General features: G+C 39.0%; 1 protein-coding gene across 2 annotated transcripts in view; it reads right to left on the bottom strand.

Moving 5' to 3' along the window:
* The window catches only part of LOC137253686 (uncharacterized), a 79448-nt gene extending 54761 nt beyond the window's left edge, over positions 1 to 24687 (bottom strand). Inside the window, exons 1-4 of one of the 2 annotated variants that reach the window (XM_067791057.1) lie at positions 24411 to 24687; positions 24124 to 24349; positions 23904 to 24056; positions 23606 to 23836 (exon numbers count right to left, since the gene is read on the bottom strand). In XM_067791057.1, the coding sequence (XP_067647158.1) occupies positions 23606 to 23836; positions 23904 to 24056; positions 24124 to 24349; positions 24411 to 24560 (760 nt within the window). In that variant the 5' untranslated portion in view covers positions 24561 to 24687. The remainder of the gene's footprint in view (positions 1 to 23605; positions 23837 to 23903; positions 24057 to 24123; positions 24350 to 24410) is intronic. The other variant, XM_067791058.1, reaches the window with a different exon arrangement.
* Between the last annotated feature and the right edge of the window lie 2651 nt (positions 24688 to 27338).

The raw sequence follows: 27338 nt of genomic DNA, 5'->3' as shown, positions 1-27338 counted from the left end.
CGTGTTTTTTGGATTTAATTGTGAAATTATATGTATTTGGGGAGGTGCGTTGCCATATGTACTCCATCGAATGGCAGAAAAGGGGATTGCCGCACCCACATATACTAATTTGGCTGGTACATAAAATAACTCCGGATCAAATCGATAACCTTATATCAGCTGAAATTCCATATCACACTGCTGATCTTGAGTTATTTCAAGTTGTCGTTATAAACATGGTACATGGACCGTGCGGTGAACTAAATGTGAATTCACCATGTATGATTGATGAAATGTATTCGAAACGATACCCAAGGCAATTTACTTCAGACACAATAACGGGCAATGACGGATATCCGTTGTATCGACGTAGATCACCTAATGATAATGGCAAAACGGCAACCATTAGAATGCATAACCAGGAGGTTAAAGTTGATCATCGTTGGGTGGTTCCGTATTGTCCATTATTATCGAAAATATTCAATGCTCATATAAATGTAGAATATTGTAATTCTGTCAAATCCATTAAATATATTTGCAAGTAGGTAAATATAGGGAACGATATGGCAATTTTCGGTGTTGCTAGTGATAATACAAATGATGAAATTACTCAGTATCAAATGGGCGCTATATTAGTAGCAATGAAGCTGTCTGGAGGATTATGTCGTTTCCAATGCACGAAAGACATCCTGCGGTTGTTCACTTGGCTGTACATCTTGAGAATGGCCAACGTGTTTATTTTAATGTAGCAAATGTATTGGAAATAGCAGCACAACCACCAGCAACTACGTTAACAGCTTTTTTCAAATTATGCGAAACTGATACATTTGCGACAACTTTGTTATATTCTGAAGTGCCTCAGTATTACACATGGAATGTGTCTTCGAAAAAATTTCAAAGACGTAAACAAGGAACAGCAGTTCATAGGCATCCTGGCATTTTCCAAACAGATGCAATTGGGAGAATATATACTGTAACGAATTTACTTGCAAATCCTCTTATTTGCAACCTTCTGCTAAGTTCGAATCACTAAACTGTTGAATAAATAACTCCAATATTTAATAATGCAAAATGGCCTTTATTCAAGTTCTTTACAATAACACTACAACTGATTTTCAAAATAATACTGCTATTGCTCGACAGATAGCATGCTTAATCGAAACTGTTTGTTGCCCTTTTTAATCTGATTTCCTCGTTCGCATCTTCTAGGCGCTTCCATTTCCAGAATCTACTAGTTGGCCATCAGCTATCAAATTTCTCAGCTGTAAGTACAGATGCACGATTTTATAGCTTCTCTCATTGCATACTTTCGGGAGTATCTCAGATATATGCATGTGGTAGTGCATTGCTTCTCCGCTGCGTGTACATACATATAGGTAGACATAATGATTGATTCGTTTATGTAGATACATAATGACTGATTTATGGATGTGCATACAATCACTGCTTAGCATCGGCTTAGAGATGGCAGTACCCCTTAGTGTTGCTAATATTCGTAACACTGCCCTCCACCTAAGTCTGATCGTCCCGATCAGACAAATCTCTCGATCTAAACGCTGCTAGAATCTCCAAATGTACCACTCTTCTACTTCGTGGTTTCCCAATGGTTTGTATGCGGTAGATGGTATCACTGAAATTCTTCACAACTTTGTACGGGCCTTCCCAACTGCACCGAATTTTGGATGGAACACCTTTCCGCCGGTAAGGGCTGTATAACAGTACCAAATCTCCCTCCAAGAAACCTTCCGAACCATTGTTCTCATCGTACCTGCGTTTCATCTTGCTACTCATTATCCTGTATCGTTCCCTGTTGTTGTTGTTGTAGCGATTAGGTTACTCCCCGAAGGCTTTGGGGAGTGTTATCGATGTGATGGTCCTTTGTCGGATACAGATCCGATACGCTCCGGTAACACAGCACCATTAAGGTGCTGGCCCGACCATCTCGGGAACGATTTATATGGCCACATTAACCCTTCAGGCCATCCCTCCCTCCCAGAGCCAGAGCCTCGTCTGTTAGTGAAACGGGATTCGCCGCTCGAAGGTGAGGTTGACAATTGGGTTGGAGAAGCTATATATTGCGCTACACAACCCCTTGAATCCCGTATCGTTCCCTCGCACTCTGTTGTTTGGCCAAAGAAGAGCTACTTCGCAGAGGTTGCTCTTGACGGATTGACTTTGTATCATCAGTATCGTCTTGACGTTTCACAACAGTAGTGCGCGCTGACTTAAAACCACCCTTGCATTCTTTCTGGAAAATTCTTTCAGTCGTTTTAGTGCGTCGATTAGGGTTTGTCAATGTCAGTGTTGTTCTCGCAGGTACCATCGATTTTGCTTTGTTTGGCCCATTCGTTCCATCAACCTTTACCTTTGACTTTTGTGGTATTTGTCGATTCTTCTCCACTAGTACTCGATTACTGCTGAGCAATTTTTCCAAACTGAAGTTAAGTGGTATATCTTGGTTCACATAACGCATCACCCTTCTCTGCATATCGATCTTGATGTCATGGTCAACTAAGAAGTCTTCTCCCAATATGACTTCATCAACGATCTCTGCCACAACGAATTTGTGTAGAACTGTGACCGCTTTTGCGATCTTTTAAGCGCCTCTAATATTGCGTCTACACACTCTGGCCTTTCTACTTCCACACGGCATGCTTTGAAAACTGAAGCGACGCTGTTTCATGAATCAGAGCATGTGATACCGTTTCTGCGAATGTTGGCTTTACGTATGTAGCTCGCTTTGTTTCGACGTCCCGTATGCCATTTATAAAGCTCTGAATCTTTACCCTTTCAGTGTATTCCACGGGTGCGTCCGCATTCGCTAAATGTGCTAGCCTTTCAACATCCGACACAAACTCTTGCAATGTTTCACCAGGCCTCTGGAAGCGGTTCAGCAACTCAATTTGGTATATCTGTCTCTATGCTCAGTTCCGTTTCGTCTCTCTAGAGCGCCCATCAATGCTTCACAACAGTTCCGTTCGCCCTCTGGAATGGTTTGTAAAATCTCAGCTACAGGCCCTTTAAACGCCATGAACAGTGCAGCAACTTTATCTTCAGCATTCCAGTTGTTCACTGCTGCGGTCTTCGCAAACTGTAGCTTAAAGACCTGGAAAAGAACAGAACCTTCAAAGGATGGTGTTTTCACCTTTGGATTACTCGCTGAAACTGCTGGGCGATTTAGTTGCAACTCCTGTATACGATCTTTCAAAGCATCCATCTCGGCCTCCAGTTTATCTTGTCGTTCACTAAAAACCTCCAGCTGCGATGAGACTTTTGTTTCCTGTGCCTCCAGCTTCGTTGAGATACGCTCTTCCTGTGCTTCTAGTTGTAATGTTATGCGTGCCTCTTGCTCTTTTAATTGATCTGCAATTTGTGACGTCATGTGTGTTTTCTGTTCATCCAATTGTGTTTCAATCTTCGCTGTTATACGTTTCTCCCGCGATTCCAGCTGACATGACATTTGCGACGACTTTTCGGATATACGAGTCTCCTGTGCTTCTATCTTGGATGTTATACGGTTCTCCTGGGATTCCAGATGGGATACCATATACGTCTTCTGTTCTTCCAGTTGAGATGACATTTGCGACGACATTGACGTTACTGTCGATGTTTGTGCAAATATTGCAGCCAATATGATGTTCAAGTCTGTGTTCGTAACTGTCTGCGATGTTTCATTTTTCTCTTCAATTTTTGTTGTCTCCTCGCCGTCAAGCGGAAAGATATACTCTTCCACGTTAATTCCCTCTAATTCCATTGCCTCTCGTAGTCGTGCTTGAAGTTCGGCTTTAATGCCGCTTGTATTCAATCCACGGCTCTCCAACTCCTTCTTCGGCTGCTGGATCTTCAATTCACTCCACTTTGCCATGTTCAAGTTTTATTCGAAGTCTTCGGAATTTATTCAACAATTCCTCTTCTGACACTAATTGTAACGAATTTACTTGCAAATCCTCTTATTTGCAACCTTCTGCTAAGTTCGAAACAGTAAACTGTTGAATAAATAACTCCAATATTTAATAATGCAAAATGGCCTTTATTCAAGCTCTTTACAATAACACTAGAACTCATTTTGAAAATAATACTGCTATTGCTCGACAGATAGCGTGCTTAATCGAAACTGCTTATTGCGCCTCTACCGTTTTTTCCTTTTATACTCTCTGATTTCCTCGTTCGCATCTTCTAGGCGCTTCCATTTCCAGAATCTACTGGTTGGCCATCAGCTATCAAATTTCTCAGCTGTAACTACAGATGCGCGATTTTATAGCTTCTCTCATTGCATAATTTCGGGAGTATCTCAGATATATGCATGTGGTTGTGCGTTGCTTCTTCGCTGCGTGTAAATACATATGTGTAGACATAATGATTGATTCGTTTATGTAGATACATAATGATTGATTTATGGATGTGCATACAATCACTGCTTAGCATCGGCTTAGAGATTGCAGTACCCCTTAGTGTTGCTAATACTCGTAACAATACAGTACATCCAAACAATGTTGAGTGTTTTTATTTGGGATTGTTATTAGTTAACGTGAATGACCCAAAATCATTTCAAGAATTGAGAACAGTCAACGGCCATTTGTGTCAAATATACCGTGTGGCATGCCAACTTTTGCATTTGCTGAAGGATGATGCACATTGGGATTCAACACTTCATGATGCATCTATTTCGGCTCATCCTCAACAAATATGAATGCTATTATTTGCCATTATATTATCAACATGTATGACATCAAATCCATTTGAATTATGGAACAAATATAAACATTATATTGCAGAAGATATTTTAATTCGTATGCGTCATCATGTAAGAAATCCAGATTTGTTGATAACTTTGGAAATGTACAACGAAGCTTTGATAATAATTGAAGATATGTGTCTAGCGATTGCAAATAAAACATTAGTACAATTGGGTATGATCGCACCAAATCGTGAGATGCATGATCTGTTTGATCGTGAATTGCAACGTGAGCAGGAATTCATTTCTAATGATTTGCGTTTATTTGTACAATCGAATATAACCAAATTGAATATTCAGCAAAAACATGTATACGACACAATCATGCAAGCCATTTCCAATAATGCAGGTGGATTATATTTCTTGAATGCACCTGGTGGTACAGGCAAAACGTTCGTTATATCACTGATTTTAGTGAATATTCGATCGGAACAGAAAATTGCATTGGCACTTGCATCTTCGGTAATTGCTGCTACATTATTAGAAGGTGGTCGGACAGCACACTCTGCATTAAAATTGCCATTGAATGTACAGGTGGTTGGAACTCCAACTTGCAATATTTCAAGAAATTCTGCTATGGCAAAAGTTCTACGATTAACGTCAATTATTTTATGGGATGAGTGTACAATGGCGAATAAAAAATTACTAGAAATATTTAATCGAACAATGCAAGATTTACGTGGTAATCAACAGCTTTTTGGTGGTGCTATGGTATTACTGTCAGGGGATTTTCGACAAACATTGCCTGTCATTCCTTGATCAACTCCTGCTGATGAAATAAATGCCTGTTTGAAGTCAGAAGTTCTTTGGAGATATGTACAAAAATTGACACTGAACATTAATATGCGTATTCACCTACAAAATGATCCAGCTGCCCATGAGTTTTCAAAGCAATTGTTAGAAATTGGTGATGGCAAAATACAAATCGACAGAACCAACGGATTGATCACTGTACCGAACAATTTTTGTACAATTACTAAATCGATAGATGAATTGATTGAATGTGTTTTTCCAAATATTTTTCAGAATTACAGAAATCATGATTGGTTGAGAAAACGTGCCATTTTAGCACCGATGAACATTCATATCAATGCCATTAATTTTCAAATTCAAGCAAAACTCCCAGGTGTAGTCACGACATATAAATCAATTGACAGTACTATGAATCAAGATGAGGCAGTGAATTATCCAATTAAATTTTTAAATTCAATAGAACCGGCTGGTATGCCACCGTATTGTTTGAATCTGAAAGTGGGTTATTTGATTATGTTATTGCGAAATATTAATCCACCAAAACTGTGTAATGGCACCAGATTGGCAGTGAAAATTTTATTGCCAAATTTGATTGAAGCTACAATCTTAACTGGTAAATCAGAAGGAGAAGTTTGTTTAATACCGCGTATCCCTATGATTCCAACGGATATGCCATTTGAATTCAAACGATTACAATATCCTGTGCGTTTATCATTTGCGATGTCCATCAACAAAGCCCAAGGGGAAACACTTAACGTTTGAATCATGTTTTTCCCATGGCCAACTTTATGTTGCCTGTTCCAGAGTCGGTACCCCCAGCCGTTTGTTTATTCATTCTCAAAATGGAAAAACAAAAAATATTGTTTATCCAAATGTTTTGGATTAAGTTTTAAAATAGCTATCAAAAAATAAAATATCTTTTTTTTTTTTGTAATAAATGAGTTTGATTTAATATTTCACTTTATACGTAGCGAAGCACGTACCCGGCCGCTAGTATACTATATATACCATCATATATATATTATATTACGAAAAGTTTCTTATCTCACCAATCGGTTGTGGGGATATATACTATATATACGACCGATCTCATTAATTTTTTCAGACAACAATATGTGCAATATACGAAAGTATATGGTGAAGTTTGAAGCTTCAATCTGATAAATTGAGGAAGATATGACAAAAATCCTCTTTCTCTGAAAAATCGGTTGTATGGAGGATATATGCTATAGTGGCCCGATCCGGTCGGTTCCGACAAATGTCTAATCGGACACGCAAATACACCCGCTCACCAAATTTTATCAAGATATCTCAAACATTGAGGGACTAGTTCGCATACAAACAGACAGACGGTCAGACGGACATGGCTAAATCAACTCAGCTCTTCATCCTAATTATTTCGGTGTACTTAATGGTGGGCCTATCTATTTTCCTTTAAGGACTTACAATTTTGGGATTCGTGACGAAATTAATATACCATTTCATTTTCATGAAAGGTATAAAAATGTTCCAAATATTACAGATGTTTGGCTAGCAGGCGTTATCGTGCTATTGACCATTGCAATAGCTACGAAACTCAAAAACTATATGAAAGTTAAATATAGGCAGTTGAAAAATGTTCAAGCACGTACTTAATATTCAAATTTAGCACCCTTAACCCTTTAGAACTCAACCCAATTTTGAGGAAGAGCAGCAAACCATTGCAAACAGTAAACCACGAAATGTTTCATTTAAAAGCAAAGTTTCTTAAGACAGCTTTACCAACGCTGTCTAAGTCCGATTGCAAATCAAGAATTTGCATAATTTTCTTTTCGATCATGAGCAATTTTTCTTTGAGAAGACAAAATTTAAAAAGATAGAAGTGTAAAAAAAGAATTTTTAAAACAAAGTAAAAATTGGTGAGAGTGTTTGCCACATTACACTCTTCCTAGTTTAACATAAATTAAATGAAACAGATTTAACCTTTGTATTTGTAAAAACTGATAATGAACATAAAAAATTAGTATTGTAACGAATTTACTGCAAATCCTCTTATTTGCAACCATCTGCTAAGTTCGAATCACTAAATTGTTGAATAAATAACTCCAATATTTAATAATGCAAAATGGCCTTTATTAAAGTTCTTTACAATAACACTACAACTTATTTTCAAAATAATACTGCTATTGCTCGACAGATAACGTGCTTAATCGAAACTGATTGTAGCGCCTCTACTGGTGTCGCCTTTTATACTGTTTGGTTTACTCGTTGACATTTCTAGGCGGTTCTGTTCTAGAATCTACAAGTTGGTTATCTGCTATAAGTTTCTCAGCTATAACTACAGATGCACAATTTTTATAGCTTCTCTCACAGCTCATGCGCGTGTGTTTGTAAGCGACACTTCCACAATTATATTGCATATCTCAGATAAGCTATCTGCATGTGTTTGTGCGTTGCTTCTCCGCTGCGTGCACGTACATATGTGTAGACATACTGATTGAATTATTGATGTGCATCAAGTCACTGCTTAGCATTGGCTTAGAGATTACAGTACCCCTTAGTGTTGCTAATATTCGTAACACTGCCCTCCACCTAAGTCTGATCATCCCGATCAGAAAAATCTCTCGATCTAAACGCCGCTAGCATCTCCAAATGTACCACTCTTCTACGTCGTGGTTTCCCAATGGTTTGTATGCGGTAGATGGTGTCACTGATCTTCTTCACAACTTTGTACGGGCCTTCCCAACTGCACCGAAATTTGGATGAAACACCTTTCCGCCGGTGAGGGTTGTATAGCAGTACCAAATCTCCCTCCCGGAAACCTTCCGAATTATTTTCCTTGTCGTACCTGCGTTTCATCTTACTACTCATTATCCTTGATCGTTCCCTGTTGTTGTTGTTTGGCCAATGAACTACTTTGTAGAGCTTGCTCTTGACGGATTGGCTTCACGTACTCAGTATCGTTTCGACGTTTCCCAACAGAAGTGCGCGCTGGCTTGAAACCATCCTTGCATTCTTTCTGGAAAATTCTTTCAGTCGTTTTAGTGCGTCCATTAGGTTTTGTCAATGCCAGTGTTTCTCTCGCAGGTACTTTTGATTTCGCTTTATTTGGCCCATTCGATCCATCAACCTTTGCTCGATCTACTTTCCTTGACTTTCGTGGTCTCTGTCGAATCTCCTCCACCAGCACTCGCTTACTGCTGAACCATTTTTCCAAACTGAAGTTAAGTGGCACATCCTGGTTCTCATAACGCATCACCCTTCTCTGCATATCGATCTTGATGTCATGGTCAACCAAGAAGTCCACTCCCAATATGACTTCATCAACAATCTCCGCCACAATGAATTTGTGTAGAACCATGACCTTTCCAATTAATACCTTACATACCACTTCTCCTTGGACTTGATTATACTCGCCAGTGACCGAACGCAACCTTGCTCCATGTAACGGTTTTACTCTCCTGTTGACCAAGTCAGATCGGATTAAAGAATGAGATGCGCCCGTATCTACAGTCAGTACACGCTCCTTGCCATCCAGCTTTTCTTCGACGGCAAGACTGCTCGATTTTTTTCCAATTTGCGACACAAATATCACAGGACATTCAATAGCTGGGGCAAGTTTCCGTTCTTTACATCTGACACGCTCTTGCTCATCTCCTCCAGCTTTGCGTTTACGGCCACCCACATTGTTGGACTATTAGGACCAAGATGCAATCACGCGCAATGTGACCGGGCTTCCCGCATTTGAAGCATTTGATAACTCTTCCACTCCGCTTTTGCGATCCTTTTAGCACCTCCAATATTGCGTCTACCCACTCTGGCCTTTCTACTTCCACACGGCGTGCTTTGAAAACTGGCTTACACAGAAGCGACGCTGTTTCCTGAATCAGAGCTTGTGACACCGTTTCTGCGAATGTTGGCTTTGGGTTTGTGTATGTAGCTCGCTTTGTTTCGAAGTCCCGTATGCCATTTATAAAGCTCTGAATCTTTACCCTTTCAGTATATTCCACGGGTGCGTCCGAATTCGCTACATGTGCCAGCCTTTCAACATCCGACGCAAAGTCTTGCAATGTTTCACCAGGCCTCTGGAAGCGGTTCAGTAACTCCATTTGGTATATCTGTCTCCTATGCTCAGTTCCGTATCGTTTCTCTAGAGCGCCCATCAATGCTTCATAACAGTTCCGTTCGCCCTCTGGAATGGTTTGTAAAATCTCAGCTGCAGGCCCATGAACAGTGCAGCAACTTTATCATCCGCATTCCAGTTGCTCACTGCTGACGTCTTTTCAAACTGAAGCTTGAATACCTGGAAAGGAACAGAACCGTCAAACGTTGGGGATTTTACCTACAGGGTAGACGTTGAAGTGATTGGACGGTTCAATTGTGACTCCTGAATCCGATCTTTCAAAGCATTCATCTCGGCCTCCACTTTATCTTGTCGTTCACTAAAAGCCTCCAGCTGCGATGAGAATTTTGTTTCCTGTGCCTCCAGCTTTGTTGAGATACGCTCTTCTTGTGTTTCAAGCTGTAATGTTATGCGTGCCTCTTGTTCGTTTAATTGTCCTGCAATTTGTGACGCCATGTGTGTTTTCCGTTCTTCCAATTGTGCTTCAATCTTTGATGTTATACGGTTCTCCTGTGATTCCAGTTGAGATGACATTTGGGACGACATTTCTGAAATGCGTGCCTCCTGTCTTTCCATCTTGGATTTTAAACGTGTCTCCTGCGATTCCAGTTGAGTTTCCATCTTGGATGTTACTGTCGACGTTTGTGCAGATATTGCAGCTAATATTGTGTTCAAGTCTGTGTTCGCCATTGTTTGCGGTGTTTCGTTTTTCTCCTCAATTTTTGTTGTTGTCTCGTCGCCATCAAGATGAAAGACATACTCTTCCACGTTAATTCCTTCTGCTTCTATTGCCTCTCGTAGTCTTGCCTGAAGTTCGAGTTTATTGCCGATTGTATTCAATCCACGGGCTTCCAACTCCTTTTTCAGTTGCTGGATCCTTAATTCACTTAACTTCGCCATGTCCTGTGCTCTGCAACTCTGGAATTTATACAACAATTCCTCTTCTGAAACCAATTGTAACGAATTTACTGCAAATCCTCTTATTTGCAACCTTCTACTACGTTCGAATCACTAAACTGTTGAATAAATAACTCCAATATTTAATAATTCAGAATGGCCTTTATTAAAGTTCTTTGCAATTACACTACAACTGATTTTGAAAATAATATTGCTATTGCTCGACAGATAGCGTGCTTAATCGAAACTGATTGTAGCGCCTCTACTGGTGTCGCCTTTTATACTGTTTGGTTTACTCGTTGACATTTCTAGGCGGTTCTGTTCTAGAATCTACTAGTTGGTTATCTGCTATAAGTGTCTCAGCTATAACTACAGATGCACAATTTATATAGCTTCTCTCACAGCTCATGCGCGTGTGTTTGCGAGCGACACTTCCGCAATTATATTGCATATCTCAGATAAGATATCTGCATATGTTTGTGCATTGCCTCTCCGCTGCGTGTACGTACATATGTGTAGACATACTGATTGAATTATTGATGTACATCAAGTCACTGCTTAGCATCGGCTTAGAGATGGCAGTACCCCTTAGTGTTGCTAATATTCGTAACAGTATTGTTTACCGACAAAGATTCTAAAAAAACTGGTTTTAATCTGTCGATGGAAATTGTATCTTCTTTTTGACCAACTTGAATTTTAAAATATTTGGAATTCCGCTCAACAACTTTGAAAGGTCCATTATATCGAAAATCTAAACCCTTTTGATGTTCTGATCTCACCCAAACATATTTGCAATCTTGTAAATCTTTATAAACAAAAGGCTTGAGACTTGAATGGGTACTAGCTGGAATAGGTTTCATTTCTGCCATGAAACGTCGTATATTGCTGAGAACTTCACCTTGCATATCTAATCTTTCAGATATTGCGTCAGTAAAAAACTCACCAGGCAAATGAATCGTCTAGCCATAGACGAGTTCTGCTGCTGATGCTTGAATGTCCTCTTTAAAAGAAGTGCGTAATCCCAACAACACTGTTGATAATGCCTTTGTCGTAAAAAATTTCAATTCTATATTATGAGAAAGAACAGGTCAACGTTACAAACAGTGTAGTCGACCCCTGTTCTAGAGTATTACCAATTTTATTTTAAACTTCCTTCAGTGTTCTTTCAAGTTATATGTCGGGGTTGATTCTCGATAGGTAGTTTAACCTGTTACAGTACCCAGATCGAAGTTTAGCTAGAGTGACGCGCATTTCCCTAGGAAGAGTGAGTTCTTCCTATGCTAGCTCTGGGAATTTTTCTTTGAGTACCACCGGATTTGTCGGGCAATTCCTGGCATAGAGGTCCGAAGCTTGTTTGTGGACATCACTGAGGATCTGTTTGTGCTTTTTTGCTTCATACGGGTGTGTTCTCAGGTGCCGTATTTCCTCATAATGTTTATGGAGATTACCGCTTAAGCCCCTGGGCGGTGTAGCCTCATCAATCAGATCTCTGTTGGAATGCCCAGATTTCTGGGAATTCAACAGAAACTGTTTGGTTAGCATTTCATTTCATTGTTGTTGTAGCGCTAAATAAACTCCCCGAAGGTTTCGGGGAGTGTTATCGATGTTGATGGTCCTTCACAGGATATATATCAGGTATGTTCCAGTAACAAGCACCATTAAGGTAAAAGCTCGACCATCTCGGGAACGATTTAATATGACCGCATTGAACCTTCTAGGCCATACCACCAATAAATTTTTCTGAAGGACTTTTATTACAAAGGAGATAACAGTTTGGGTCCCTGGCTGTAATTTTTATAGGTTTCGCTTTTTTTATTCCTGTAAAATTTGACGAAATATGCAAAGCTCTACATATAACCTTTATCGGCTGTCTATGGAATATTTCAATAATTTTTCTAACGAAATGTGAAGATTCTTCTGTATTTACTCAAAAATTATTAAAAAACTACAATAAAAAGCGAAGTGACTGAAGGTATGCCTGTCGTAAGAGGCGACTAAAATACCAGATTCAAGGGGTGTGTAGCGCAACCCTTCAGGTTGCCAGCGCAATATATAGCTTCTCCAAATCCAATTGTCAACCTCACCTATCCGCGGCGAATCCTGTTTCACTAACAGACGAGGCTCTGGCGACCCCAAGCTCCTCATGGATCTTGGGGGTGGAGAGGGAGGGGATGGCCTGAAGGTTTAATGTGGCCACATAAATCGTTCCCGAGATGGTCGGGCTAGCACCTTATTGGTGCTGTGGTACCGGAGCGTACCGGATCTGCATCCGGCAAAGGACCATCACATCGATAACACTCCCCAAAGCCTTCGGGGAGCAACCTTATCGCTACAACAACAACAACAACAACAAGTGACTGAAGGAAAGGCGACCCAGAAGCAAGTAAATATTTTGACAGCAAAAATGAGTGTTCGTGACACTTTGCGTCGCTATATAATACGAAAAAACGTAATACAATCACCTACAGTCACCGATAGTCACTGAGAGTCACCGAAGTGAATGAATGCTCTTATATGATACGAATTTGGTTTCACTTGGGTGAAAGTGACTCTTCGCGTCGCTTTGCGTTATACATAATAACGCCGTAAGTTTTAAAATGAAAAAAAAAAACATTTGATAGTTAAAGTAAGAAAATATAAATCATTTATCTTTATTAGTTAGAAATATCATATCAAAGACATAAATTTAAGTTTGGCCGGTCTCAGTTAGGAAACCTCGCCTCTAGAGAGGTCATAAGTTAGATAATAAATATAAGGGATCCTATAGAGTAAAAAATATCGATAAGAACAACAATTTTACGTTAATACCACATAAAATAGGAAATAGTAGCAAGAACAATAAAGATACGGAAATAATAATTCATAGGAATAGACTTAAACCAATATAAAATCTTTACAAAAAAAAAAAAAAAAACATAACCAACCTCACTATAAGCATTCCAATTTACTCATAATAATAAATATGCACACAAGCAAAAGAAAACAAAAAAACTAAAGTCACATGTGTCCATAAATAGGTTACTATTACTCTCTCACTAGGTATAATAATAATATGCTGACTTGGCATATATGCACTATGAATGTATGTACTTTTTAGTTTGTAAGTATTAGTGTAAACACATATTTGTAATGTAAGAAATTTTGTATAAAAGAGAAAGTATTTTCTAATAAATGGGCGGCCACAGTGGTGTGATGGTAGCGTGCTCCGCCTACCACACCGTATGCCCTGGGTTCACACCCCGGGCAAAGCAACATCAAAATTTTATAAAAAAGGTTTTTCAATCAGAAGAAAATTTTTCCATGTGTGCCATGAAAAGCTCTCAGTGAAAACTCATCTGCCTTGCAGATGCCGTTCGGAGTCGGCATAAAACATGTAGGTCCCGTCCGGCCAATTTGTAGGGAAAATCAAGAGGAGCACGACGCAAATTGGAAGAGAAGCTCGGCCTTAGATCTCTTCGGAGGTTATCACGCCTTACATTTATTTTATTTATTTTCTAATAAAAATAAATTATTGTCAGACGCTAACCAACTCCGCTCGTCTTTTAATTCTTTTAATATTTCAAAGGCTTTTTTTGCAAATCTTGTGCTACTCAGCGTCGCAACTCCCTCCGTTCACCCCCAAAACTAACAATATCTGGCGTGAGCGTAAATTTACCTAAGTCATCAACTTCTTTAAATTCTCCGATCGTAGCGAAACCGAAGCCCGGTGAATCTATCGCATGCATAAATTGGTTGCTGATCTGCATGATAATAGCAATAAACAGGTGTTGGAACTCAAGAGTATTAATTCCATTATTTTCTCTGTTCAGCGCAATTTGGCAGAAAAAGACAAGATATTTGCTGCTTTAACTTTTGATGTGAAAACCCTGCATAATTCATTTGACGCCGCTGTCAATACATTTGCTTAGACCAACGTTTTATTAAAAGACAATAACAAAGTTTTTTCCTCTCCTTTTGTTTTCTGAAAACATTCTGTCATGTACTGCTCCAAATGTTTCTACTCTTACGCCTTCTATTGCTATTGATAATGAGAATGATGAAAATGCAGTTCCTTGCACTACACCCACAACAACAACGTCGACAGCTGTAATTACCGATAATGCTCTCTCACTGGATTCTTCATCTACCGCTAATGGTTGTGCTAAAGCGAATTCAATTGTTTGCTTGGCCTCGACTGCTGTGCCTGCGCCGTCAGTAACTGAGTGCTCTGCTAGTGTGGCTAAACAAAAAAAAAATAATAATAATAAATGTAAGGCGCGATAACCTCCGAAGAGATCTAAGGCCTAGCTTCTCTTCCAATTTGCGTCGTGCTCCTCTTGATTTTCCCTACAAATTGGCCGGACGGGACCTACATATTTTATGCCGACTCCGAACGGCATCTGCAAGGCAGATGAGTTTTCACTGATTGCTTTTCATGGCACAAATACACCCGGAGCGCTTGCCAAACACTGCCGAGGGGCGACCCCGCTTAGAAAAATTTTCTTCTAATTGAAAAACCTTATTTCTAAAATTTTGATATTGCTTTGCCCGGGGTGTGAACCCAGGGCATACGGTGTGGTAGGTGGAGCACGCTACCATCACACCACGGTGGCCGCCAGTATAGTGTGGCTAGTGAGGCAAATATTGGACAATGGGCGACTGTGCCGAAAAAGAGCCCCTTAAAAACATTACAAATAATAATAATATTATTCAAGTTTGTATAAGAGGTACAAATTCTTCCGCAGAACTCGTCGTTGCTGCTAGCCTTAAATGGCTACACCTAGCTTCTGTTTGTCTTCAGTATCTGAAGATGACATCAAAGGTTATGTGTCTAGACAGATTAGCTTAAATATAACTTCGATTTCGTGTTTTAGATTATTAAAAAAAGACATCTCAATTTCAACTCGGCATAGAATTAACTTTAAACTGGGGGTGCCGGAGTCTGAATATGATAAATTATTAAGTTCGGATATTTGGCCTAAAAATGTCATTGTAAAGCCTTTTCAGTTTTTTCGAAAGGCTCAGAAAAAACCACAACAGAAGTAGTAAGGTGAAATAATAATGATTATGGACTTAAAATATATATCAACAACGTTTCCGGTATGAGGACCAAGTCTGATATCGTGCATAGCTTCAGTTCACAAATCGACTACGATGTCTTTGTTGTCATAGAGACGTGGCGTAATATTTACAATGTTTTTCGGAAAGATCGAGATGCTGGAAAAACCAGTTGCCTTCGTGGCGGAGGTTTTCTAATCGCAGTCAAAAGGCAGCTGTGTGCGTTTTTAGTTCCACTAAAAAATGGTGATTCTCTGCTTGATCAAATCTGCATATGTGTTAAAGGTCCTACTTCGCAACGATCTTTATATCTACTTGCATCGTATGTACCACCTGGCAGCTCACTTGAGCTATACAATGGACATGGTGATAATATTATTTCTTTTGTTTTCAACGATCTACACGATAGCCATCTCTGCGTGCTTGGTGACTTTAACTTGTCTAACGTTCAATGGTCAGTTAGTGCTTCGAATTGTGGTCTCACACCGAATAATCTTGCTTCAAATCATGAATTGTATTTCATTGGTAGTGTTCTTAGTCTTAACTTAAGTCAAATTAATACGTATTTTAATTCCCAAAATCGGCTATTCGATCTATTATTTGTTAGTGAAAATATTTGTTGTGAAGTCGGCGAGTGCACGGATCCAATAACTCCTAAGGACAGGCATCACTTTCCCCTGAATATTGAAATCAAATTCTACAATTTATTTAAGTACCTTTGGAAAGTAAAATAACTCGTTGCGACTTTCCAAGTTTCAATGATTTTCCACTTGATATAAATTGGGATCAGTTACTTGGGGGTCTTGATACCTTAGATAGCTTTTCTAGTTTCAAATCTTTCGTGCTTAAGCACTGCTTGTATAGGATTCCAGTTAAAAAGCAGGGTACTAACAAATTGCCATGGCATTCTAAGGATTTACTAAAACTGCGGAATCTAAAAACAAATACTCTAAAAAATTTTCGTTTGTCCACCTTTTGTTAAAAAGTTATAACAAAAATAATTTTTTTTCGAAAAACCCCAAAACTTTTTATACCTTTCATGAAAATGAAATGGTATATTAATTTCGTCCCGAAACCGAAAATTGTAAGTCCTTAAAGGAAAATAGATAAACCCACCATTAAGTATACCGAAATAATCAGGTTGAAGAGCTGAGTTGATTTCGCCATGTCCGTCTGTCCGTCTGTCTGTTTGTATGCAAACTAGTCCCTCAATTTTTGAGATATCTTGATAAAATTTGGTGAGCGGGTGTATTTGGGTGTCGGATTAGACATTTGTCGGAACCGGCCGGATCGGACCACTATAGCATATATCCTCCATACAACCGATTTTTCAGAAAAAGAGGATTTTTGTAATATCTTACTCAATTTAACAGATTGAAGCTTCAAAATTCACCATATACTTTCGTATATTGCATATATTGTTGCCTGAAAAAATTGATGAGATCGGTCGTATATATAGTATATATCCCCCACAACCGATTGTTCAGATAAGAAACTTTTCGTAATTACTGCCCTATTTTAAGAGCTAGAGGCTTCAAATTTAAACCAATGCTTACGTATATATCATATATTGTTGTCTGAAAAAATCATACAGATCGGTGGTATATATAGTATATATATGGTGGTATATATAGTATATATATATATATATATATATATATATTCGCAATTTTAGCCCCATTTTAACAGCTAGAAGCTTCAAATTTCACCGAATGCTTACGTATATGGCATATAATGTTGTCTGAAAAAATCATAGAGATCGGTTGTATATATAGTATATATCTCATACAACCGATTGTTCAGATAAGAAACTTTTCGCAATTTCTACCCCATTTTAACAGCTATAAGCTTCGAATTTCACCGATTGCTTACGTATATAGTATATATTATTGTGTCAAAAAATCATAGATATCGGTGATATATATAATATATATATGATGGTATATATAGTATATATATATATTTTTTTGCGATTTCGGCCCCATTTTAACAGCTAGAAGCTTCAATTTTCACCAAATGCTTACGTGTATAGCATATATTGATGTCTGAAAAATCATTGAGATCGATGGTATACATAGTATATATCTCATACAACCGATTGTTCACATAAGAAACTTTGCGCAATTCCTTCCCCATTTTAACAGCTAAAAGCTTCAAAATTCACTAAACGCTTACGTGTATAGTATATATTGTTGTCTGAAAAAATCATTGAGATCGGTGGTATATATAGTATATATCTCATATAACCGATTGTTCAGATAAGAAACTTTGCGCAATTTCTGTCCCATTTTAACAGATAGGAGGGTGGGGCCGTGTGTAGAAGTCCACGAAAGTGGGGAAAGCTTCTGACCGCCATTCACCTGGGAATGGCCAGAGCGATTCTTTTGCATGCGGTTCAAGCAGCTCACTACTGCCGGTCGCTTGCGGCCAAGTATCCTCTGGGTAGCCGCTAAACATCCGTTTAGCGGTGAGCTAATGTGAGAAGGCGACAACCTGGCTAGGCCACTCTGACATAATCGGTTTAAGGGCTAGCCGGGGGAGATCTCATCGACAGCGTCTGTACACCTCTAGGTGCGGCTGCAAGCGGGCGTCTGTCTTGGAGCAAGCGGCTCGCTATATAAACGTGCCAAGTAATATTTTCACCCCCGCTGAGCGGGTTGTGCGCTGGGCTTGGGACCCGCCACGTAAAACCATACTCCAATGAAATATAACAACAAGCCTCGGATAAATACACTCTCTATTGATGACGACCATGGCAAACGTTTGAAGGACAATGAATTGAGGGCATGCACCTGGAACGTCCGCTCCCTGAATGGGATTGGTGCAGATGCCCGGCTGGTTGATGTCCTCGTCAAAGCAAAATCTGACATCACCGCCATCCAAGAAATGCGTTGGACGAAGCAAGGAAGAAAAAAGATCAAAAATTGTGACATATATTGAAGTGGCCATGCGAATAAGCGCAGTTTCGGCGTCGGATTCGTGGTGGGAGAGAGACTTTGTCGCCAAGTGCTGGCGTTCACGCCTGTGGACGAGCGTCTCGCCGCTATCCGAATAAAAGCAAAATTTTTTAATATATCATTCATCTGCGCACATGCGCCGACAGAGGAGAAAGACGATGAGGTGAAGACACTTTTTATGAACAATTAGAACGCACATACGAGCACTGCCCCCGTCATGATATAAAAGTCGTGCTTGGCGAATTTAACGCCAGGGTGGGCAAAGAAGGTGTTTTTGGCCCTACAGTCGGAAAGTTCAGCCTACACAATGAAACTTCTCCTAACGGACTGAGGCTGATTGACTTTGCCGGTGCTCGAAACATGGTCATATCAAGCACGAGGTTCATGCATAAAAAGATACATCAAGCTACATGGCTGTCTCCTGATCGATATACTCGCAATCAGATCGATCACGTTGTGATAGACGGACGGCATGCCTCCAGTGTTTTAGATGTGCGCACGATCCGAGGACCTAACATCGATTCGGACCATTATCTCGTTGCAGCCAAAATACGCACCCGCCTCAACGCGGCTAAAAACAAGGAACAAAAAACACAAGGAAAGCTAGACGTCGAAAAGCTTCAATCACAACAGACTGCCAATGATTTCGCAACTCGACTCTCACACCTGCTCTCTGAGGGTCTAACTCATCCTGAAGGAATACAGGAGCAGTGGGAGCATATCTCCAAAGCACTTCGTACCGCCGCCGAGGAAAAAATTGGTTACCGGCGGCCACGAAAAAACAACTGGTATGATGAAGAATGCCGCGTTGCAACCGAAAGAAAAGACGCTGCCTACAGGGCTACGTTAAAAGCGAGCGCGACAAGAGGAGTGTGTGAACGCTATTGTGAGTTGAAAAGGGAAGCGAGACGCCTTTTCAGGAAGAAAAAAACAGAAGCAGAAAGGCGTGAGTGCGAGGAGCTTGAGCTGCTAGCCACCAGGAATAACGCCCGAAAATTCTACCAAAAAATACGGCGACAGACGGAAGGTTTTAAGACCGGGGCAAACTCCTGTAGGAATGAAAACGGTGACCTTGTAACTGATGTCCAGTGAGTGCTTAGATTATGGAGGGAACACTTCTCTGCTCTCCTAAATGGAGGCAGCAATTCACCGCGCAAAGATGAAGAACCCGATCCCGCAATCGATGATGATGGAATATACGTCCCCCCGCCCGATTATGACGAAGTTAGAATAGCAATAACCAGATTGAAAAACAACAAGGCCGTGGGCGCTGATGGATTGCCTGCGGAGCTATTCAAGTTCGGCGGCGACGAGTTGGTAAGGCGCATGCAGCAGCTTCTTAGCAAAATATGGGCGGACGAAAGCATGCCCGACGGTTGGAATCTAAATGTTCTTTGCCCAGTCCACAAGAAGGGGGATACTGCAAAATGCACCAACTATCGTGGAATCAGCCTTCTTAATATCGCATATAAGGTCCTTTCAAGTGTACTGTGCGAAAGATTGAAGCCCACCGTGAACCGGCTGATTGGACCTTATCAGTGCGGCTTCAGACCTGGTAAATCTACCATCGACCAGATTTTCACAATGCGCCAAATCTTGGAAAAAACCCGTGAAAAGAGAATCGACACACATCACCTCTTCGTCGACTTTAAAGCCGCCTTCGACAGCACGAAAAGGAGCTGCCTATATGCCGCTATGTCTGAATTTGGTTTCCCCGCAAAACTTATACGGCTGTGCAAAATGACGTTGAGCAACACCATCAGCTCAGTCAGAATTGGGAAGGACCTCTCCGAGCCGTTCGAAACTAAACGAGGTTTCAGACAGGGTGACCCCCTATCGTGCGATTTCTTTAAGTTGATGCTGGAGAAAATTATACTAGCTGCAGAACTTAACCGCACTGGAACAATATACTATAAAAGCGTGCAATTACTGGCATATGCTGATGACATTGATATCATCGGCCTAAACACCCGCGCTGTTAGTTCTGCTTACTCCAAGCTGGAAAAAGAAGCGGTAAAGATGGGTTTGATGGTGAATGAGGACAAAACGAAGTACCTGCTGTCATCGAGAAAAGAGTCAGCGCATATGCGCCTTGGCAACCACGCTACTGTTGGCAGCCATAATTTCGAAATAGTAAAAGACTTCGTTTATTTGGGAACCAGCATCAACACAAGCAACAACATCAGCACTGAAATCCAGCGAAGAATCAATCTTGCCAATAAATGCTACTTTGGACTAGGTAGGCAATTGAAAAGTAAAGTCCTCTCTCGGCGAACGAAAATCATACTCTACAAGTCACTTATCGTACCCGTCCTGCTATATGGGGCAGAAGCATGGACCATGACAACAGCAGATGAAGCGGCTTTGGGAGTGTTCGAGAGAAAAGTTCTTCGAAAGATTTATGGACCTCTACGCGTTGGCGATGGCGAGTACCGAAGAAGATTTAATGATGAGCTGTACGAGCTATACGCAGACATCAACATAGTCCAGCGAATTAAAACGCAGCGGCTGCGCTGGCTAGGCCATGTTATGCGAATGAAAGATGATGCTCCGGCCAAGAAAGTGTTTCTATCGGAACCCGCCTATGGAAGCAGAGGTAGAGAGCGGCACCCACTCCGTTGGAAGGACCAGGTGGAAAACGATTTAAACTCCCTTGGTGTGACCAATTGGCGCCGGTTGGCGGAGCGAAGGAGCGACTGGCGCGCCTTGTTGGACGGCCATAACCGTTTAGACGGTTAAGCGCCAATTAAGTAAGTAAGTTTAACAGATAGAAGCTTCAAATTTCACCAAATGCTTACGTGTATAGTATATATTGTTGTCTGAAAAAATCATTGAGATCGGTGGTATATACATATAGTATATATCTCATACAACCGATTGTTCAGATAAGAAACTTTGCGCAATTTCTTCCCCATTTTAACAGCTAGAAGCTTCAAATTTCACCAAATGCTTACGTGTATAGTATATATTGTTGTCTGAAAAAATCATTGAGATCGGTGGTATATATAGTATATATCTCATACAACCGATTGTTCAGATAAGAAACTTTGCGAAATTTCTGCCCCATTTTAACAGATAGAAGCTTCAAATTTCACCAAATGCTTACGTATATAGCATATATTGTTGTCTGAAAAAATCATAGAGATCGGTGGTACATATATTATATACCCCATATAAACTGTATTTTTTTGCCCCTTTTTTACGGCTAGAAGCTTCAAAATTCATAAAATTTCATCAAATAGTTACGTTTACGTCATATATTGTTGAAATACGTGATTCGTAGTCATAGTTTTTACACGCAGACCACAAAAAACCTGAAACTTTGCATCCTCACACAAAGTACCTACCTATCTTTTATTTTATATTTATCTTAGAAATCGTTTAGGTATGTAGATATTTCTTATCTTATACATCCGATTATTCGGAGATTACGAATGGGATAAGATTATTGTTCAGCCCCATTCATGAAAGGTATGAAGTCTTCGGCACAGCCGAAGACAGTCCCGTCCTTACTTGTTTCTTTTTGCTTTATTGTGCTAATTTTCGTTTGTCCACCTTTTGTTAAAAAGTTATTTCAAACAAGAAAAAAAAAAAAATGGTGTGAAGCTGGCACCTCCATTTGCGAGGAATTTAAAAAATCTAATGCCATTCGTTTGTCCATCGTTTATCCACGTTTGTCCAGGTAAATTATCGTTTGTCCACCTTTTGTTAAACTTTTTGTTTGAACAAAAGGTGGACAAACGAAAATATTTCCTGGACAAACGAATGTCATTTGATTTTTTTAATTACTCGCAAATGGAGGTGTTTCCTGGACAAACGAATGTCATTTGATTTTTTTAATTACTCGCAAATGGAGGTGCCAACTTCACATACGATTTTTTTTTTTTTTTTTTTTTGAAATAACTTTTTAACAAAAGGTGGACAAACGAAAATTTTTCCCTGACAAACGATAGGCAAACGACGGACAAACGATTTAGCACAATAAAGTGAGAAAAAAAATTTTGGGGTTTTTCGAAAAAAATTATTTTTGAAGGGGGGGGGGGGGGGGGGGGGGGGGGAGGTTCAGTATGATGAATATTACCATCACTATGCTGTTAGTAAAAAATCATAACAACAAAAACAAACAAAAAAGAGTGTAAAAGCAGCGCAAGCTGTGTAATAACTTATCAGTTTCGATTTAAACACGCTATTGGTTGTGAAGTATAATTGTGTGACTCACTCCACGTAATAAAAAAATATCTGCTGACTACCCTAAATACGCAATGATTTGGGTGGGTGGCTTGGAATCACGTACTTTTCAACCTCCCACTCTTACCACTAGCTCCAGTAACTTTGTTTAACTGTTAAATTTGATTAACTGTTAAATTTGTACACTAATAAATACATAAATAAAAGTACTACTCCCAAAGTAATCTAAATATGATTGCAATACTGAATATTAGAGTGATTTATTCAACAGCGATTCGAACGTTAGCAGAAGGTGCATAAATACCAGAAATCCCCAGAATTCGTTACAATATGCAATATACCACCCTTTTAGAAGAATGCACTTTACCCAGGGAGACACGAGTCACCCTGGCCAAACTTCGTTCTGGATACTATAACAGGTTAAACTCTTACTTGTCCAGAATCAACCCCGATATACGTAATGTGTCCTGCATGTGATGTGTGCCCACATGACACCATCAATTGTAATGTGTAACCTAACACCTATCTCCCTATGGTCCGCTCCTGTTGAAACAGCTAGTTTCCTTGGACTCCCGTTAGAGGAATTTGATGACGATTTGTGAGTGTTTGTGTCCATTGAATGGGGCGAAGCACTGTTAATACAACAACAACAGGAACTTGGGCTCGTCAGAGCATTTGTTGTTAAAGAAACAGGATTCGCCACGGGTAAGTGAGGTTGACAATTGAGTTGGAGAAGCTATAAATTGCGCTGGCCGCCTCTTACGCCAGGCATACCTGCCGCGGGTATTTTCTAATCCCCCTAACCCGATGTGGTGACACTTCCCTCAAGGTTGTTTGATAATGCGATGTACTACTTTCTAATTGGCATATATGTATTATTTGGCACAGCCAATACCGTTTAACGGTTAAGCGCCAATTAAGTAATATGTGTTATGGTAGTTAAAACAATCTTCATACCTGTATCATGTCCGTTTTTACTGTAAACCGTAGCTAGATCATCGATTGATGTTTGCATATATGATGCAGCTGTAGTTTCTTCATTCAGTTGATTGGAATACGTCGTGGGATCGTCAAGTCTAATCACTTTCATATATGTACAGTCATTTATAGCATAATTGTCTGCTCCAAAATAAGACATAGGACAGTCATTTTCTGCAAATTGTTCGTATGGTGGTTTTACGTCGACCTCTGTAATTGAATTAATTAAATGCATCGAGTGCATTCTTTAGTTTATAGCTATTATTCATGTAGTTACCAGCCGAGCTTTCAAAATTATGCAGAGAATCAGTCTCAAGTCTAATCACTTTCATATCTGTACAGTTATTTGTAGAATAATTGTCTGCTTCAAAATAAGACGTAGGACAGTCATTTTCTGCAAATTGTTCGTATGTTGGTTTTACATCGACCTCTGTAATTGAATTAAATAAATGCATGGAGTGCATTCTTTAGTTTATAGCTATTATTCATGTAGTTACCATCCGAGCTTTCAAAATTATGTAGAGAATCAGTATCAACTCTAAAATTTTGCACATCTTCTGATTTTACAGATACTGTGTGTTTAAATATTCCACTGTAGTGTGGAGTTTGTTGCCGCAATTTACTCTGCCCTTCCGCCACCTTGCTCAAAAACTTGTCCGTGCTTTCAGCATCCATAAGGCAGGCAGCGCATAGCCATTTTGACGATACACCATCTTCAATGAACTGGCATACAAAATGATAAATTAGATTTAAAAAATGCACTCAATATAAATCATAATTGTACCTCGATGTTTAAATATCCAAGAGTCCGTCTAAATAAAGTAATATATTCTTCGCAATCCTCATTTAAAATCTCGATCACATTCTCTCGCATTTCGGCACAAAGCTGACAAAGATGGTTTTCTTCAGATTTAGTATATACTTGAAATTCCATGATGTAAGCCACGATGTTCTAACTATTTTTATTTTTCAATAAATTTCCATTCTTTGCAAATACTTATATGACTTTTCAATATTAGAGTTGTGTCGTTTCGTTCTGAACTTGTTCAATTGACCGGGTCTTTCAACTGAACAAGTGAACTAGATCTTCGATTTCGGTTCTATTTGTTCTTTTAGTTCATTTGTTCTTTTAGTTCGTTTTATCTAATGTTATTCTTTCTCTCATCTCGTTCGCGAACATACATACGTAAATTCATACATACATACGCAGAAATTCACAGTGAGCACGAATGTCGATGATTCCACTTACACTAAAGATATATATGTGTGGTCATCTTTGTGTGTGGCACTGCTACACCAATTTATGTATGGACTATTTATGAAAAACATGTTTTGTAAGAAACTAATTATTACGTTTATTAAGCTTGAAAAGTTCATATTTACAATTTGTGTCTGTATTCTTTCAATTTCCTTGATCTTCCGAAATTTGTAACTTTTTTTTAAGTTAATTATAGATATATATATTAACTTATTTATTCGTAACACATTTAAATATACCTACACAAAGCATTGCCGCATACACACACCCATCTATACTTGTTGGCTTTTTTCGCGGGTGCGAGGAGCAGTGATCAAATTTGCTTGAAAAAAAAAAAGAACAGATGAACAAAAAGAACAACTTGTTCGTTCATCAGAAAAAGAACGAAAGATTCGAATCTCTGAAATGAACGAAAAAGCACAACTCTATTCAATATTAACTAGTGATGGAACGATATTTCGATATTGGGGATTGCACCGCCGTGAATGAAAAATCGCTAATAGCGATAGCTATTGCTATCCAAATATATCAGTGATTGGCATTTTGGCAACATTTCGCCAATAGCGACATTTCTTTATGAAGCTGTATTTTTTCACTCGGTTGTGTTTACTTTTAGCTAGTTTGCTCTATAATGCGACATTATTTCGAATTGGTATTTTTATAAACGAGTTTTTGATCTAGTTTGGCTGCAAAAAATTTGGTTGTATTAATTTATAAAAAATCCGTTTTAATACCGATTGAAAGATGAGAGCAAATTATAGTAAACAAAGAAGTGAAATGTGGAAATTTTATGAGCCCATAAATGAAGCGCATGCAAAGCCCGGTGATAATTGTAAAAGTCCCCGTTTCATATAAATGACTGAATTTTTTGTGAATCACGCCAAATAGACCTGCGTCTTTAGACTTGGGATAAGATTGGTTGCCTCTGTCATTCCTAAGATAATACTTCTAGGCAGTAGCCGTTAACAGTTTTATAAAAATTTGTGTTTTTTGATGGAAAAATAAAAGAATTATTGAAATATATACCACTCGTCTTATTGTAAACAGATTATCTCAAACTTTAGGTTTTTTGGGAGAATGTCTTGTCATATTATATGGTTGAATTCTCCGCCTAATTTCTAGGGCACTGAAGTGGGTGGCTAATTTTCTGTCAAAAAATATTTTTATAATAGTTTGAAGAATTTGTTATATTTTTCCTTTGCATTTTTCATTAAAAATTAATTTACTTTACTATAAAAACATTATGCAGCCAAATACAAATTTCAGAATAAATTCATACGGAGTTTTTCTGAATACTTCGGTGTAGTATAAAAATAATAGTTTCATCTGTTTGAGTGTAATACGAGACTGAACATAATATCGTCAGCCAGTTAATATTATATATCATAATATCTTAGAAAATTTGAATTTCACATTACATTAGTTTACAATAAAAGGTACATATTTTTTTTTATTCCCATTTTCGTTAATATATTTTGTATACTAAATTAAATTAATGTATAACATTCAATCTACTCCGGAAATATTCATTTTTTATATCCATGTATACAAATTGCAGATTCGCTTATTAAAAATAAAGTGATAGCTATAGCTGTAAAAACATTACCCCGATTCAAAAAAACGCAATATCTATTTTCACTGATAGCTGAAAATCGCTCCATCGTCCATAACTAATATTAGCTAAGTGTAGAGAGCATTGTGAATGATGACTAAGTGTGTGATATCTTCTGCATAGACGTCAAAATTCCAAAATGATTGGATCACCTGATTTGTAATTGACTATCGCTGTCTCATTCTGCATCTCTTTGTATCACCCGCTGAAGATAGGCGCCGCCATATTGAACAGCCTGTCAAAACGCTGAAAAGTAGCCATATTGTACAGCCTGTCAGGCAGTTGACAGGTAAGATAACACATTTCGACATCATTCACAATGGCAGAGAGTACTCGTGTACTCGTTCTGGTGACCATTGTGTAGAGCTGGATTTCGATTCGATTCTTAATCGCTTTAATCGATCTTTTTTTTTTTACTATCACTTTAAGCGCCAAATACACGACACTACGCGAACATTCCGCAATCTTGTTCGCAGCTTTGGCCATACACCATACGAACTTTTGGCCGAACATTAGTTCTCTTTCAGACAGTGATGAATACGGACAACAATTGTGCTGCAGCAATATTGCTCGCTGTGGCAATTAAGCGTAAAAAAAGAGAGAAGATCGCAAAAAATATTATTCTTTTTAATTCTATTACAATAATCTTTGCTTTTTTACTTGCCACAATGATGGCAAAGATTTACACATTTCAATAAATTCACTTAGAAATTTTTTTTTGTCCATTTTACTTTTCCGCGCACGTGTGTTCCGTTCAGAAATTACTACGATTATGAGCTATTTCGCCATACACGCACGAACATTTGCGCGAACTGGCAAACACCACCATACGCGATAGAAAA

The sequence above is a fragment of the Eurosta solidaginis genome, chromosome 5 (assembly GCF_040869045.1).
Source record: "Eurosta solidaginis isolate ZX-2024a chromosome 5, ASM4086904v1, whole genome shotgun sequence".
Classification (NCBI taxonomy): Eukaryota; Metazoa; Arthropoda; class Insecta; order Diptera; family Tephritidae; genus Eurosta; species Eurosta solidaginis.
The sequence above is the reverse complement of the archived record's forward strand: the minus strand, read 5'-3'. Positions and strand labels throughout refer to the sequence as shown.